The following is an 18177-nucleotide window of genomic DNA, read 5'->3' as shown; positions in this document are numbered from 1 at the left end:
ACTCAATGATATTTTCTTTTTTCAAAAACATCTTGAAACAAATGATTTATCAGATATCTAATGCCTCTACACAGAGCTTTTATTAACATTGCTGCTCAAAACTGCAAGTGGGTGAGTTAGGGTTAATCCTCTGTTATTTGGTACTTTCTCCTCTCATTGTTGTCTTCTTTTACTCTGAAAACCAGATGGAATTTTTCATGTCTGACTCAATCTAAATAGTGGAATGTTGTTGCAGGGCTTGTGCGGGTGCTTGAAATCCTTGAAAATTCTTGAGTTGTGATGTTGTGCTGGAAATTTGGGTTGAAGCGCTTGTAAATGCTTAAAATTGTTGCCATGTTTCCTTGAGGTCCGACTTGATAAACCACACGTTAAATGAAGAAAAATGAAGCAAGTCTGATTAAAAATGACACAAGGGTTTTTTGGGGGGGATACATACTTGTTTGGCTGAACATACAACTTGCTTACACTGTCCTCTTGAAAGTAGTTAGACTGCGGTACTCGCAAGAAATATAAAGCACCTGTAATAATACTAAGTGGGATAAGAAACATGTAATATAAATTTTATGACATGGTCGTGTATCTTTCACCACTGTACCACTGGCTAGTAACTGATATTGCACGTTTTGGTTCTATAATCTTTACATTTATGTTTTTCAATTACAAGTACGAGAGTGGTTTTATAATAGTAGACACTTATAAAAGCTTTGGCACCTTGGATGGTTGACCTATTTTTGATTTCGGCTTGTTAATATTTGCTTTAGAATGAGTCATGTTATCCTATCACCGCCCAGTATTGTTCACCAACAGTATTCCCTGGAAAGCTGAAGCAGTTTGCTCTTAAAATAATTCCTTGCACATGTCCTGATGACATTAAAACAATTTTAGGTTTTTAAATGATTACCTTGGAATTTTGGATCCACCGAATAGAAAATTGTGGGCCTAAACCAAAAATGTGAAACATCCGGCTACAACACTGAAATAAACTAAATGAAATTAGTATATTTTGCTCTGTCTTGCTAATAAATACGGCACAATATGAAATGATAACTGACCGGCATATTAGGAACTTAGTATTTGTTTTGTTACAATATTAAATTCTCATAAAATACAAAATGCATTTAAGTGCTTTTAAATGAGTTTTGCCAAACTTCAAAGTGGAACGGATTAAGTAAAATGAACTTACGTAATTGCATTCTACTGTGTAGTTTGAGTAGAGTGGCTTATCATGATGAATAATGAATTGCTTGCTTCTGCTCTGGCCAGTCTCTCTTCCCTTTTTTAAACTCATATTTTGCAAAAATCTTTGCTTTTGATGGACAGAAAAATCAATAGTGACCAGAAAGCAGTAGAAAATGGTAAATGATGATAAATAACAGTGCAGTCTAATACAACAACCAAGTTACACTCACATGTTTGCCAAAAATGAAAAGAATTATAATAGTGTTTCCGTGGTGCGGTGGTTAGAACATTCGCCTGACAAGGTGGAAACATATGTTGGCCAGGTTGTACTTGCCCAACACACACCACAGGAAATGGTGCCTCTACAACCCTAGTGGTTAAGGGATCCAACCACCCAAGCCAATCAACTTTGGGGACAAACAGAATGCATGTCTTACACATACTACGTGTTTACGAAGTAAAACTGATGGACTGTAATAACTTAGGTCATTTGTGTTAAAGGGACAATGTGTATTGTTTGATTAGATTCCGCTGTATGGTGCAGTGGAATTTATAACAAGTGCTAAGAAGCACAAGGAAGAATAAAAACTACAGAGACTCAGTGACCAAAACGCACCATTTATTTACTTTATTTTTTTCCTGGGTACCTCTAGCAGCAAGAAGGTAAACAATTATGACGGTTCCCTTTAAGTGAAGCTCATCTTATGTAAAATAAGGGTTAATTTTTTGACCTATGAGTATTTTTAAAAATGCAAGGTTATCTCATCTCATCTCCTCTCATTAGCTGCACCGCTTATCCTCAGTAGGGTCGCGGGGGTGCTGGAGCCCATCCCAGCAATCATCGGGCAGTGGGCAGGGGACACCCTGAACTGGTTGCCAGCCAATCGCAGGGCACACAGGGACAGACAACTCGCTCGCTCATTCACACCTAGGGACAATTTGGACCGGCCAATCCACCTGAAATGCATGTCTTTGGAATGTGGGAGGAAACCGGAGTGCCCGGAGGAAACCCACGCAAGCACGGGGAGAACATACAAACTCCGCACAGGAAGTCCGCTAGCTGGATTTGAACCCACACAGGAGGTTCCCAAGACCTTAGAACTGTGCCACACACGCGCTAACCATTGCGCCGCCGTGCTGCCCATGCAAGGTTATATGATAGTTAATTCATTTTTGCTTATTATTTATTATTAGTTAAAAAATGCATTGGCTGCTGCTATTTGTTATTTTAAGTATGACTTTAAGCGAGTCCTTTTCCAGTCATTTGCAATGTAAATGGGACTCCAGTATGAAAATTCTTTCCCTGGAGTCTGAAGTAAACAACTCTTTCAGCAGCCTGCCGAGTTCTCGCTTGATTTAGGAGTTACAGTGTTAAGTCATGTACTACTGAATCGGTCTGTTGCCAGGACCAAAAAGTAAAACAAACCGGAAAAATATCCCAACATTTAAGGCAAATGTACGAGGTTGGAAGGAACATAATGTGAAAATGAGCATTCTAGGGTTTAGGTTAGTAAAAAATGTGATATATATACTCTAGTAAGGCCGAAATGGCTTCTTTCATCAAGAATCCACAAATCTTTGCCAGGAGGCCAGGCAGTAAACCCACCTTCTTTCTTAGGAGAGAGACATTCAGTGCTAATTTACGACTGAGGATTTTATTGTCAGTAGTAAAATTAATCACCTCCTACTGTTGATCTCCAACAATCTTACAGTTGTGCTTTTATCCCATTGACCCTTCAGAACACACTTGGAACAGTTTGCCTCCTTCTACTTTTGACTCAACATTAACCATATGAGCCACAGCCCTTCAAAGTACTGTAGCTGGTATAAACCGAATAAACCTAAGTGTGAGTTTTAGTTTTCGTGGGTTTTGAAGTAATTGTGTTGTGATCTAAACTTTTACTTTTAATCCGAACACGTGATCTGAATGGGTCGTTCAGGGGTCACCAACGTGGTGCCTGCAGGCACCAGATAACCTTCTAAGAACACTTGAGTAGCTCGCTGACGGGTTGTGAGAGTATCTCACCAGTAATGGGTCATTCTGATTTTCTAGGAAATGTGATTTCTAAATAGCATGATAAAATCACTGAGACGATCAGTGTCTTTAAATACATTATCCATTCTTTCGAAATTATTTTTAAAAGTTGCATATAATTTACATTTGTAAATTACTCAGGGCCCTTATACGAGGCCGATTTAATGGTTTATTAAGCCTGTTTTAACCCTGATCATTTTAATTAGTACAACCTAGTAGTAACATAATAATGACTTTGTAGTAGTTTGATTTGCTGTTATTTTAGAAATACATTTATAACTCGTAACCATTTGTGCTAAGTCAGTCTCTAAACAGAAGGTCTCAGCTGGGTTAGGTCGTATACTCATTGTCCACTAATATATTTGTTTATGTTTTGTTAATGTGAAAATTACTTGAGCACTGTTGAACAACCGATATTTAAACCAATAAACTCACATAAAGTTTGTGTTTTCTAGGTGAACAGCCCAAAGGTAGTTTGTTCTCAGATGTTGCCGGTAAGTCAATGATCTATCCAACAATTGTATACAAAGGGAAAGTCTACTGTGCATTAGTACAGCTCCTGTTGGATTTGGGGCAAGTGTGTCACCAGTCAGTTGGCATGTCAAATGGATAATCAGTAATCTGTTTTTATTGCACTTTTTCACATTAGTTCTGCAGATGTGCTTTAGTTTTTTACAACTAGGTTTGGACAAGCAGATGGATACAATAAAGACTGGTCGCTAGCAAATCCTAGTTCATACAGAGAAATTACTTTCTTTTTAAAAGAAAATAAGTTTACTTTAAACTATTCTTGGTTTTGGGGTTGGGAGTTTGAACGTTGACCTTGGTCTAAAATGTGTTAAGATGAAACTGTGTTATCATTGTGTTTCATATTTCTCATTTTGTTTTCCAAAATTGAGCTTAAGTGTCATTCAAAAGCAGAACTACAATGTCTATGTAAGATGGTAGTGTCTGCCTTTTTTGTCTCAAAACACATAATTTGCATTTAGAGTCTTACTGCTGTATATAGTATGAAAACCTACTGACTGGCCAAAATGCATTTTTAGAATAGTTCAATAGCCTTTGCTAGGTTTATTAGTGATCCCAAGAGCTAAGAAGAGTTCTGCAGGTTCGAGAGCGTTCTCCAATGGAATGCTCTCCCTCCCCCCTGACATTCGATCTGCAAACTCAGTGGAAATGTTTAAATCTAAGCTTAAAACACACTTCTATTCTATAGCATATGAATAACCTACATTTTATGTTGACAATATCTGTTTATTATTTGTTATTGCAAAATCCATTGCAGCCTGGTCATCCTGGAAGGGGGGATTACCACCTGTGTAGTCCCTTCTCAAGGTTTCTTCATTTTCCTCATGTTGAGGTTTTTGAGTTTTTCCTTGCCCTCATGTAGGTTTTAGATCAGGGGATGGTGTAATAATAGTCTGTGGTTTGCAATAATCTGTGGTCTGTGCGGCCGTTTGAGAATCTTTGTGATTAAGGGCGTCACAAATAAATAAGTAAACATGACAAATAAAATACTGTAATTTCTTTAACAGGCACCATCCCAAGTGAAGATGGGAGTGGGCGTCCAAAAGCACTTAAGAGGCTAAGTGCCATGTGGTCCTCTTTCCGCAAAGGCAAAAGAGATAGTAAGTATTCCATGTTGTATATACATCAATTAGAGAACGTTTTAATCCGTTTATTGGAATGCATTTTTTATTGTATGTGATAGCCTAGGTATGATTTTTGACTCTGACATTTTATGTTGGAATTGTCCAAAAATAACACAGCAGCAATCTTAATTGTCTTGCTTTCTTACTCAACCGTCTCTCTGTGCTATCAGTCTGCCAGTCCCTTTCATAGATTAATGGTTAGATTATTAAATGGGGGTCACAAAGTCAAGTGTTCATTTAGTTTGTAGATCACAGTATGATGACCATCATCATTTTGTGGGATATGAAATCAAATGCATTAGATGTTTCTTTTTGTGTTCACATAAAAATCGAATTTAAAATACACGTCATCTTTATACCTTCAAGTTTCCAAACATTTCATGCTAATTAATGAAACTTCCTTTTCATATGTCTCTGAAGAAGTGAGAGACCAAGATCCTCCAGATGCACTTGGCCTGATAGGGGAAGACAAAGCAACTAGACAACGGCGTTTTGCAAGTGGTCAATACTTTTTCGAGTACTTGGTGGTTGTCAGCCTAAAGAAGAATAAAGATGGCAACGGCTATGAGCCTCAGATCACCTACCAGTTCCCAAAGGTTGGGTTTCACAGTACACCATTCTCGTACGCTATGGGGTTGTAATATTTATTTGGAACACAAGAAAAGGGGAGCAGTTTTTCACACATGTCTTCTCTATGTTTTTCTAATATCTTTCCTGTGTCCATGCTAACATATAGATGTAGTTAAAGGGAAAAAAGCGCAAACTTAACCTATAAAATGACTTCAAATTATATAACCCGTTCTCTTATTAAAATGAGTTTAGACTTGTGTCATCAGGTTCCATTGTCAAAAAGAATATATATATTCCAATACTTGTGTGTTTTTGTGCATGTGTATAAATTCAGAGGGATGGAATGGCAAAATTTCAAAAGGAGGAGGAGGAGCGAACACTTAAGGCGATCACACTCTTCTGTTTTCCAGAGGGCATCAAATGGGCTCCTTTGACTGAATATCCCAGGTACAACAGAAATTTCATTCATTTTGGAAACATGTTGACAACCGTTTCTGACTTGTGCTTCATTATCTTCATCATATGCTTGCAGCGAGACATTCTCCTTTGTGTTAACTGAGATTGACGGCAGCAGGAGAAATGGATACTGCAGGCGTCTACTGGTTAGTATGTGGACTGTGAATTGGAAATAGCTGTAATGCATTTTAACCACTTGACTGTCCAACTTGCAGCCTGGTGGCAAAGGTGCTCGTCCACCTGAAGCATACTGCATCATCAGTAGCTTGGCTTGTTTCGGACTGTTTTCTAAGGTGATCTAAAAAAAAACATCCGCCGTAAGCTTATCTTTTGGAATCGGAAACTATGAACTGAAGCTAATTGCAATATATATGTAAATCATGCATGGTTTTTGTTGTTTTTGTATGAGAACTTAACTGGTATCTTTGTGTGCTTTTAGGTAAGATTACAGCACGGACCTGTTGAGGAAATCATGCCAAAGCTGTTTGTTCCTTTATAATATCTGTAGGTCTATTGGCTCATGACTTGCCTATTTCTTTCCGAGCAGATTTTTGATGAGGTGGAGAAGAGGCGGCAGATCTCCATGGCTATGATTTATCCATTCATGCAGAAATTGCGCGAGGCTCCATTCCCTGCACCGGGAAACACTGTGGAGATTAAAAGCTTCATTCCTGAGTCGGGAACTGAGGTCAGAGAAATGCCATGCCTCAACTTATCAAAAATATTGGACTTGATTGTCAACAGTCTTCAGTATCGAAAAGAAAAAAACTATTTCGTGTTTGGTGGATGTAAATAACCCAAGAAAAAGAAAGCATATTTCATATCCAAGTTGACATTCTGTAGTTGCCACTATATTTGAGGTAGTTTGGAGTCAACAAAAATCTTAAACAAATAGCCCAGGGAATCATTGCCTGCTCCTAGGAGGCATTCAATAATGCACACTGTCCCTTTAACAAACCTTAGCCAACACTATTAGAAAAGGACTCCTCTCACCTAGTTCACCACCGATTTTGACCTGTTGCCCTCTGATAGGCGCTATATGTCCCTTAAACGTATGAATATTTGAGATTATTTTATTGTATCCTAGCTTTTAAACTTTTATCAACATTTTACACCGGCTTTGCAAATAAAATTTCATCTGCAATTTTGTGTTAATGACAATAAAGACAAACTTGAATCTTAAAACAAGCACTAACAGACTCAGACAGTTTCTTCCTCAGGGCCATTACCACCCTGAACAAGTGTGCAAGACTGAAAAATGTATATCTTGACAGTTATATTGAAAAATGAGTATTCAAATCATATTTATCAACTTATTTAGGAATTTTGTTACTGCTAAATTTCACTGCACTACTTTTCATTGCAATATTGTTACAATGCTGTATTTGTCTTTACACTATGATGCACTTACAACTTGTAAATGTAAAGACTTGTGGTGCAATCACCCAAAAATTAAAACATGAAAAACATTAGGAAAAATCAATCACAGTGAAACTAAAAATTAAAGGAAAATATGAAAAATACATAAAAAAAAGAAAAATCAATTATTAACAAATGAAGTGCAAACACAAAATATAAATATAAAAATAAATGAATTTAAATTTGTTTGTGCAACCTGAAGATAAAACATGCGACAAATACATTTGAAAAATAAAGAAAATGTAAGCCCTCGCAGAGCAACGCACAAAAATAAAAAATAAAAAAATACGTTGCTGGAAAAAAAAAAATGCAGTGCAACAAAAATCATTAATAAAAAATAATAATAATTGAGCCACAAAATAACATAATTGTTTGACAGAAAAATAAACATTTTGGTGCAAGCAGAAAATAAAACCTGAAAAAGAAATTAAGAAAGAAAACCAAATTCAAACACTCGAGTGCATCCTTCTCAAAGATCAACATTTTGAAAATACATTTGAAAAAAAGAAATTTTAACAACTGCCCTGCAACTATTGGTGTGTGAGTGTGTGTGTGAATGGGTAAGTGTGAAGCACATTGTAAAGCGCTTTGGGAGGTCTTCATTGACTTGAAAAGCTCTATATAAATGCAGACCATCTACCATTTTAAGTCTTTATTTGGTGTTTATCCTGGAGTGCTGTGTCTAATCTCGTTGGAAACAATGTTCGCTACGTTGTTATTAACAACAATAAAGACTATTCTAATTCTAACTTGACTCCACTGTGCCAATTTGTGGTAAACCTCAAAATCGTTGTCAAAGAGGCTATCCAATCAAAGGAGAGGCAAGGCTGTTGTCATGACTTGAGGGTACTCATCCTTGAAAGCGGGTGTGTTTGTTTGGAGCTGTGCCTCAACCTGTCCTACATTGCTCAACTTCCACCTCCGAGCACTAAAGCCGTATTCCGTGTTTCAACAGCGCTCGCTCAGTGCAGTTATTCGGTGAAGCTTGCCAATGTTTGTGGTGTAATTATTGCAGTCGGCACAAGGTTACCTTCAAAACACGAGCATGCTTCGTGAATTTGTTGATAGCGTGAATGAGACTTGTGAAATAACCTGTAGTGGTCCTAAGACGGAACCATGTCATTGAAAAACACGCTCATGATCAGGGAAAGTCAATGAAATGCCAGTTGGCTAACATTGCTCACTTTCTTTCCAGATAATCAGACTGACACGGCCGCTGGACTCCTGGTTGGAACACGTCAATTTTGCGGTGCTGTTCAGCTGCCTTACTGATGAGGAAGTTCTACTGGTGTTCGCGGCCGCAGTCCTTGAGAGACGAATCATTTTCATTGCTGATGAGTTGGGGTAATACACACGTTTTTACACAAACTCATTCATGCAAAACGTGGTCAGTAATAAATAGTAGTAGGAATAGTGCCAATTTGGGGTAAAATCGTCAGTGTTAAACTTAACGATGCTCATGCTACTACAACCAAACCTTACTTTAATCGATAAAATTCTGTGATTTTGATTTATTCTCTGCATTAAAAAATAGCTTTTTTTCCCCCAGATAAATCCGAACTTATTTCTGTTCTGTTCAAACAGAACAGTCAAATTTTCTACAAGTTCCTGTAGCTCTAAATTACATGAGTTGAAATCTAGTCGTTTCCTTTGTATTAATTGATTACTTAAATTGCAGCAGGATGAATTAGATTTTATGTCCTTTATAGAATATTGTTTCACATTTGCTTTGTTTAAAGATGGGGTACATCGTCTGAATTGTCCTTAAAAAGTTGAAAGTAGAAAACTTTCTCTATTGAGGATGTGTTAACAATGCCCAACTGAGTTCAAAGAGCTTTTATATCTGTATTTTCCGTGCATAACTGTTTTCAACTTACTTTTATCAGGTGTTAGGGATTCGCAACATTAGGAAGGAGAAAAGGAAGAGTGCAGGGGTAGAGAGTGATTTCCTTATCATGCCTGTGGTTGCATGGGAACGGTGAAAGGAAGGAAAGGACTTTTTCAAATACAGTCCAAACGTCAACCCAAACCCCAAATAAGAGGAGAAAAATTGGACTTTTTTTGCGTGCGTCCAAGAAATGCACATACTTGCACAGCACAAGCAGCTTGACAGAGGCTGCAATGATGATTTAAGCCAGAAGATGGCATCAGCATGTAGAACATTTTTAAATTCCGGACACCGGCGTTGATTTAAATGAAAAATGCTAATACTGCAATAATTTGGCTTCATGTTTTTAAAGTAAAATAATGATAAATTATAAACATTTCAAATGACAGTTATTAACTCTTATTACACATAAAAAATATATCTTCTGACCAAATTAAATATCCATAATATGCTGGAAAATCTTTATAAACAGTATTATTCCTATTAAAAATTGTAATACTTTAAGATATTAGTCAAATAGAAATTTGATAATGACCCCAGATGGTCTAAGTGAAGGTAATCAAATACAAATGTTCAGCACTCTAGGTTAAAAGAATGATTTTAATTCTGATTGTCAATGTAATTCATCAAGTTGACTTTATTTTTCCAAGTTGTTTTTTTTAGAGCGGCACAGTAGCGCAGTGGTTCGCTCGTTCTGAGGTCATGGGTTCAAATCCAGTTACCAGCCTTCATGTGCGGAGTTTGCATGTTCTCTCCGTGCTTGTGTTTCCTACGGGCACTCCGGTTACCTCCCACATTCCAAAGACATGCATGTCAGGTTAACTGGCCGGTCCGAATTGTCCCTAGGTGTGAATGAACGAATGAGTTGTCTGTCTCTGTGTGCCTTGCAACTGGCTGGCAACCAGTTTAGGGTGTCCCCTGCCCACTGCCCAAAGATAGCTGGGATGGGCTCCAGCAACCCCGTGACCCTACTGAGGACAAGCGGTGCAGATAATGGATGGATCTTTTTTTAAAGTTGAGATTAAAAAACAACTCTGAAAATGTATTTTCAATAATGTATTTTAATGCCCTTATTTAGTCCTCTCGTTAACTTTTCAACCGTGGAAAATGAAAAAAATCCACCTGTTTTTATCCGTTTCACGCGGTGCCCATCTCGTCATCTAGTTAAAAATTATGTCAAAACTGCTCAGAGCTCATGTATTGACCCTTGCTTTCTTTTGTTTAGGCATTTAAATGGACACTGTAATATTTGACCCCTAGATGTCTCTGTATTGTGTAGCGCAACTAGGAATGAATGCTACAAAACACAAGGAAGAATAGAGGCTACGAAAAATTGACCCAACCGCCTCATTTTTCGAATATTTTGGCACAGCCTTTTTGTAGATTTTTTATGACATTTATTTTGACACAGGACTAAAAAATAAAAACAGCACCAACCTCTAGTTAACAATGGGGAAGAACAAATATTTGCACACAAAAATAAACATTTCATAAGGTTTTTTCGGGTACCCTTAGCAACAAGATGTTGGACAATCACGTCAGCTCCCTTTAAGTGAGCCTCATGTTATGTATAACCAGGGTTGGGGAGGGTTACTTTAACTGGATTACTTTCAATTACTTTTGGATTACTCCAATACCAAAAATGCTAATAAAAAACAAAAGAAACTAAGTGTGGGACCAATTCTTAACCCAAAGTTCCCACATTGAACTTCCCATGATCATGAGTCGACCTGAGGTAAATGCGGTGGAAACTAAAAAGCAACGAATCGTGTTGATTTTGCAACCTCGTGTTGTTTCAGCCATATCTTGTGCACGTATTATTTGCAGGGTTGGGTAGGGTTACTTTAACTGGATTACTTTCAATTACTTTTGGATTACTCCAATACCAAATATGCTAATAAAAGACAAAAGAAACTAAATATGAATAAAATGATGACTCACAACACGTGGTAAGCTTTCTCTCCTGGCTTTGATCTCTTTGATCTCCGGCAAAACTAACATAAAATGAGACAGAAACAAGATGAAAATAAATCCAAACAGCTTGCCAACATCATTTTTGCCATTCCATGTATTCCGTTACTCCCCAAGCCTGCACAAAATTTAGTAATTTTATTCATATTTCGTTTCTTTTGTCTTTTATTAGCATATTTGGTATTGGAGTAATCTAAAAGTAATTGAAAGTAATCAAGTTAAAGTAACCCTACCCAACCCTGTGTATAACACAAATTTCTCGACATACAAGTATTTCTAAAAATGCATGTTATTTGATATTTCATGTTTTTCGATTATTATTCATATCAATAATGTTTTTTTGAAATGACAGAAGTTTTATTATCTCTAGGAGGCATATTGAGGTTTTTGAGTTTTTCCTTGCCCTCATGTTGGTTCCAGATCAGGGGATGATGTAATAATAGTCTGAAAAATAGTCTGTGTAATAACCTGTGCAGCCCTTTGAGACTCTTTGTGATTAAGGGCTATACAAATAAAAATGACTTGACTTGACTAAACTATACACAATGTCCCTTTTAACATACGCAAGCTGAACTGTGATTTGTCATTACCTGAGCTTTTACTAACTGCGATGTCATTTTGAGTTGTCAATAAGTTGCATAAAGCTGTTCCCTAAAAAATTGGTGGATTTTGCTCTTCTCATCCATACCCCATAAGTTTATTTTATTATGAATGCTATGTTTGGACTGGTGGGGACATTTATGGTAGCAGCGTGTTAACAAGACCTTTTTTGTTTTGCTTTTAACTTCAGCTAAACTGCCTGATATATTTAGCCGAATAGCTTTCCTTATGTAGGAATAAGAGAAACAGGAGAAACCGGTTCTGACTGTTGTTTTTCCTGAAAAAGCCTAGTGGAAAAACAACCCATACCTGTCAACCGCCACGGCTCCATGCCCGCACAAACTGTCGTATTTTCCCGTACAAAATACAAAATAATCGTACACCATTTTTTCATTTTTGAATGATGCATGATGGGAAAATCCCCAGGCGGCAGACGCATGCGATTGACAAATTTGCGTTTTTCCGTACAGATTTCCTTGTACGTCGTACTCGTCTTAAAATGTATGAAAACGTACTTTGTACGGCAAAACCGTACAGGTTGACAGGTATGCATATATATATATATATATATATATATACCAGCATTTCATTTCCTAACCAATGTGTCAATCATCATTTGAATCGGTCACTATTGGCTTAAGTTTTTCGGAGGTAAAGATGGCGGGTCCTTTTTAGAATTTAAAGGCTCGTGCTAAAACGGAGCTTGCAATTGGTCGAAAAAGATGTGAATCACAATTTAGGTTGCTCTACAACCTGGAGAAAATATTTTTTTACTAGTTGTAAACAGGACTTACAGGGCTAAACAGAAAGCTAGCAACAAGCAAGTCTATCGACGCAGATGCTTCTCGGCTGATATTTTCTTTTATTTGTCAACATTATAGCGTGTTTTGAAGTGTGTAAATATATTACACAGTTGGACTTACTACACTCACGGATGTAAGAGGACCATGGTTGCGTATTATTATTGAACGAGATGGCTGCAAGACGACTTTGGTGAGCCTAGATTTAAACAGTTCCACTGATGTTGCAGATCGAATCTCAGGGGGAAGAGCATTCCACAACATCAGGGCCCGAATGGAGAACGCTCTCTAAGCTGCGGTTCTCTTCTTAGCTCTTGGGATAACTAGTAGGCTAGCATTTTCAGAGCGAAAGCTATAGCTTGCCACTCCTTGCACATTGCTCTCTGCACTATTGTAATTACAGCGTTATTGTTACAGTGTTAATGTTACTGTGTACCTGACTTGTTAACCTGACTGCCCATTTTGCACATCTGGTTAGCTACTCTTCTTGCACTATCGGCACTATGGTAAAATACTATACGTAGCCAAAATACAATACAACATTATTTATATCTGTACATTCAAGGAAACTGTGAGGGTCAGATGCATCGACATTTCGTTCTGTATACACGTGTACTAGAATGACAATAAAGTAGATCTCTGAATCTCTGAATCTCTCTCTGAATCCTGACCGGAACATAGGGGGAAATTAAATCTGAAAGATATGAGGGAGCAAGTCCATGCATGATTTTGTATAATACCAACAGAACCTTAAAATCACATCTTAAGCTAACAGGGAGCCAATGCAGGTTAGCTAAAATTGGGGTAATGTGATCAAACTTTCTTGTCTTGGTTAAAAGCCTCGCTGCAGCATTTATTACTAGCTGCAGGCTCTTGATTTTCGACTTCGGGAGACCGGAGAGTAGCAGCAATCGAGACGGGTGGTAACAACCGCATGAATTATAATCTCCGCATATGACTGGGACAGCATAAGGCGAATTTTAGCAATGTGAAATTGCGAAGATGGAAAAAAGCTGTTCTCGTAAAATTCTTAACGTGTGTTTGTAAGGACAGATTGGGGTCAGATGTGACACCTACACTTTTGACTCTGGGTGATATTACATGTGTCAATGTTCAGAGCAGTTTTTGAGAAAGTCACGGCATTTAGATAGACTAATAATTAACATTTCGGTCTTTTTAATGTTTGGGCGCAAGAAGTTGTGTGACATCCATTCTTTTATCTCAGTGAGGCAGGCTTCCATATTTCCACATTTTAGAGGAGCCGATTCCTCCATCGGAAGATATAATTGAGTGTCATCTGCGTAGCAATGGAAACTGATATTATACTTGTGAATAATATCACCTAATGGAAGCATGTAAATGCAATTCAATCTGTTCAGACATTGGATTAACATTTTTTTCCTCCCTTTTTTTGTCTCTGCAGCACATTGTCCCAAGTCATTCATGCCGTAGCCGCCCTTCTTTATCCTTTTACCTGGCAACACACCTTTATCTCCATAGTTCCAGAGATCCTCATCGATGTTGTGATGGCACCAACACCTTACCTGCTTGGTGTACAAAAACGTCTGCTTGACCTTGTCACAGACCAAAGTGATGTGAGTTAGAGAAGAGATTTGAACTTTTACTGATGCGAATTATTTCAGATATATCAGTCATTTTTGAATGTTTTCATACAGCTACTGATAGTGGATTTATCAGAGAAGAAAAAAGAAACCTTCATTGTTTCTGTAAGATGTAAGATTTTCTTGTTTGTTTTATTTAAGTACTGCATTTAATATCCATTAAAAGCCTTGAAATAACCCTCTTGCAGATCGGTGATGAGCGTTCTATTCTTCCGCCCAAACTTCAAATTGAAATCCGCGAGGCACTCGGTCAGAGAAGGGAAGACTCGTGTAGGTCAACTGCGGTGTTCAACATCATTCATCGTACATGAGTGCTGACCTTTTCGTCTTCTCTTGTAGCAACAGAAGATCTGAACCACGTGGTGTCGGAGGCTTTCCTGCTGTTTTTTGTAAAAACTGTCGGTCATTATTCGTCCTTCGTGAAGTGCAGCCAGGCGAGGGAGCAGAGGGTATTTGAGAAAAGGAGCTTCTACAAAGCCATCGAGTCAAAGACCACACGGCACTTTGTCAAAAAGTTTATCCAGACTCAGATGTTTGATCTGTTCATCCAGGAGGTGGAGCAACAGCAGACGGGGCCACAGCAGGGTGAGGCTCTTCGCTGCACGCTTTCTGGTTGTGAAAAAGCTCGATGTTCATTTAGGTTTGTTTTGTTGTATTTTTTTTCTCGCAGGGATATTTCACAAAAAGATTCTGGAATACCAGGCAAAGAAGAAAAAGACCAAGAAACACTAATTATTCAAACTGAGTTTATATATTGGAGTACATTGGCACGATGCACTGTTTTTATTGGTTGTTTGTTGTTTCATACTGTTTTTGAAAAATGACATACTGTGTTGCTGCTACTTTGTCATAACACTGGGTTTACAGCCTATTGCTCTTTAGCAGGAAATAAATTCAACAAAATAAAGGAAAGTTTTTAAGTCTATTAGTATATGATCTCTTACAAAACAACTTTAAAAGTCTGGGCATTTCATTGAAATAAATCTGATGGATTGACTCTTGACTCGTCGTGTTTTTGATCAGGACATGTAATGGTGGTCTGTGGAGCCCTAAGGGCTATACAAATAAATATGACTTGACTCAAGACAAGCTGTTTTAACGTCTTTTTTCACGTGAATAAACAATTTCATTAGATTTACGTTTAGGTAAGTTTGCCACTTAAATGCTTTTAAATGTTTTTGAGATTAAGTGTTTGAGGAGTATGTTATGAGTGACAAGATTGGATAGATTGAGAAATGAAATTGTGAGAGCCAGAACTGGAGTAGTAGTGGAACTGAGCAAGCATGTGGATAAGAGAGTACTTGGTTAGTTTGGACGAATGGAGAGGATGGATGAGGAGCCAATGTTGAAGATCTACAGAGCAGAAGTAAATGTAAGGAGACCAAGAGGAGGGCCGCAATTGACGTGGATGGATTGTGTTATGATGAGTGCACTGGAGGAAAGATGTCTAAATATAGTGGAAGCTAGAGCTCTTGTTGGTGATAGGAAGAAGTGGAGAGGTGTTGTGAAAGGATAGTGGGATTGTGGAAGCGTTCATAAGGATGGGCACCCGTATGATGCGGCAGGGGTAAACCAGTGAAAGCTGTCGGGCCCTGCTGTTGAACAGCAGAATGCGTTGCGTCAACCTGACCCGAGTGACATGGCCGCTTTCTTGTCTCCCGTTTCATCTGGAGGGACAAAAGCAAGACTGACTTGGGTGCCGAGGTGTTTAAGTTGTCTGGGAGTTTGGGTATTTAGGTTGGCCATGGTCCAAAATATTCTGTGTGTGTTATTTTTGCTACTTTTACCTTTTTTTTATTTTCTTTGTTTTTGTATGTTTTTGTCTGGCTCTCGGTCACCCCTCTCAAGGGATACGACCAGGGTAGATAGATGGATAGATATAATATTTGCCACTGCCAGTGTTCTGCCAGAAAATTCTGCCAGTGGTACTGTCAAAAATGTTTCGTAGGGGTTGCCAGATGTGGCCACTTAAAATCTTTGATGATTTAATGTGCATAGTCAATAACTGTCCAGTCAACATTATGAGTTCCACAACAATTCTGTTTTAAAGTGTTGTGCATACATTAGGCATAAGGTGTTCATTTAACAAACAATTACTCGGTGGTGGCAGATACAAATAAAGGCAAGTAGCGAGACAATTATATCTTAATTGGATATTTCCCAACACAATGTTAATGTGACACAAAAATAATTATTACTGAATCAACAAAATATAGCAAAAATAACTTTCCAACAGGGGATCTACAGATTGCCAGGCTATTTTCTATGTGCAATATATACTCATATTGTTAATGTAACACAAAAATATATTATTTCAAAAGGAACAAAACATAAAAAGTATTTCGCAAGAGGGATCAACAATACCAGACTGTATGTATGTGCAACAAACACTCATACCGTTGCTTAATGCACTGGTAATGCAAAAATAATAACTGAATTTTCTGAACAAATATGCCAAACAAAAAAAATTATTAAATATTTTTCGATTTTGATGACCAGGCTATCAGTTTGTTTCAGAACAGTTTTCTTTGCCTGTTGCAACCGCTTGCCTGGCTGTGCATTTGGGATGAAATGCATAACTGTTTTTGTTTTAATCAGGTGAAACCAGCAACACTGAAATTCAGAATTATTGCAAACAGAACTTTTACTGATCATATAAATGAGGGTTGGACTGCATACATTCACTTTGTGATTACCACAGTCAACAAACACTGCCAAAAAAAACTTCTTTGCGGCAGCGTTTTGCGGAGGCAGCGCCAAGAAGAAGGATGCCTCTCGTCTTAATAAACTGTTGTGGGCACAGGGCTAGACAGCCTGACAACAGTAGCTGAGAGACGGGCACTGAAAATCATGGACAATTCATCACATCCACTACACAGCATCATCTCCAAACGGAAGAGCAGCTTCAGCGACAGAATGCTGTCACAGTCTTGTTCCACGGATAGACTGAGGATATCATTTCTTCCTCATGCCATGAGGGAGTAAAAGCCCACATTAAACCACACCCACACATTTGCATATTACCCTATTTTTATTACAGTGTGTATTTTATGTAGCACTATTTAAATACTCTATTTCAACACGTTACATTGGGTATTTATGTATTCTATTCCTTTTCCTTTATTATTGTTTTATCTTCAGCACAAGGATACTGCCGGAAGTGTGAATTTCCCTACGGGGATGAATAAAGTATCTATCTAAATAATGCTACCACAAGAAAAAACATGCCAGGTTTAAATGCTATGTCAGAAAATAGTATTTGGAAGCTGACCATGTCAAATAAGACTAAATAAAAACAAAAAGCGGAAGTACTTACTACATTTAACAAAACGTATCATCATAAGCGCACTGGACCCATACTAGGACGTCTCGATGGGTAGGAAGAAATTTCAGATCACTGGTTTTAAACACGGCCATGTTTTTGGTTTTATTTAATATTCACGCTACATAATCCATCCATTATCTGCACCGCTTATCCTCAGTAGGGCTGCGGGGGTGCTGGAGCCCATCCCAGCCCTCTTCGGGCAGTTGGCATGGGACACCCTGAACTGGTTGCTAGCTAGTCGTAAGGCACACAGAGACTCATTCACACCTAGGGAAAATTTGGACCGGCCAATTAACCTGAAATGCATGTTTTTGGAATGTGGCAGAAAACAGGAATTCCCGGAGGAAACCCACGTAAGGACGGGAAGAACATGCAAACTCCGTACAGGAGGAATCGATCCCATGACCTCAGAACTGTGCTGCAGACGCGCCACCATACGATACATCATGATTCGTGCAAAACAATAAAGTGTGCGATAGCATATAACGGTGGCGCAGTGATTAGCGCGTGTGCGGCACAGTTCTGAGGTCATGGGTTCAAATCCAGCTACCAACCTTCTTGTGCGGAGTTTGCATGTTCTCCCCGTGCTTGCGTGGGTTTCCTCCGGGCACTCCGGTTTCCTCCCACTTTCCAAAAACATGCATGTCAGGTTAATTGGCC

General features: G+C 38.2%; 1 protein-coding gene across 1 annotated transcript in view; it reads left to right on the top strand.

Annotated features, from left to right (window-relative positions):
• The window catches only part of LOC148369065 (DENN domain-containing protein 2D-like), a 34738-nt gene extending 19550 nt beyond the window's left edge, over nt 1-15188 (top strand). Inside the window, exons 5-17 of the mRNA XM_088330990.1 lie at nt 3670-3708; nt 4750-4842; nt 5287-5462; nt 5771-5883; nt 5969-6038; nt 6108-6185; nt 6440-6580; nt 8507-8655; nt 13994-14165; nt 14247-14297; nt 14381-14462; nt 14532-14777; nt 14863-15188. Coding sequence (XP_088187116.1) covers nt 3670-3708; nt 4750-4842; nt 5287-5462; nt 5771-5883; nt 5969-6038; nt 6108-6185; nt 6440-6580; nt 8507-8655; nt 13994-14165; nt 14247-14297; nt 14381-14462; nt 14532-14777; nt 14863-14924 — 1472 coding nt within the window. The 3' untranslated portion in view covers nt 14925-15188. The remainder of the gene's footprint in view (nt 1-3669; nt 3709-4749; nt 4843-5286; nt 5463-5770; nt 5884-5968; nt 6039-6107; nt 6186-6439; nt 6581-8506; nt 8656-13993; nt 14166-14246; nt 14298-14380; nt 14463-14531; nt 14778-14862) is intronic.
• Nucleotides 15189-18177: the final 2989 nt, after the last annotated feature.

This window comes from Urocampus carinirostris, chromosome 3, assembly GCF_059441175.1.
Source record: "Urocampus carinirostris isolate Australia breed hairy pipefish chromosome 3, RoL_Ucar_1.0, whole genome shotgun sequence".
Lineage (NCBI taxonomy): Eukaryota > Metazoa > Chordata > Actinopteri > Syngnathiformes > Syngnathidae > Urocampus > Urocampus carinirostris.
The sequence above is the reverse complement of the archived record's forward strand: the minus strand, read 5'-3'. Positions and strand labels throughout refer to the sequence as shown.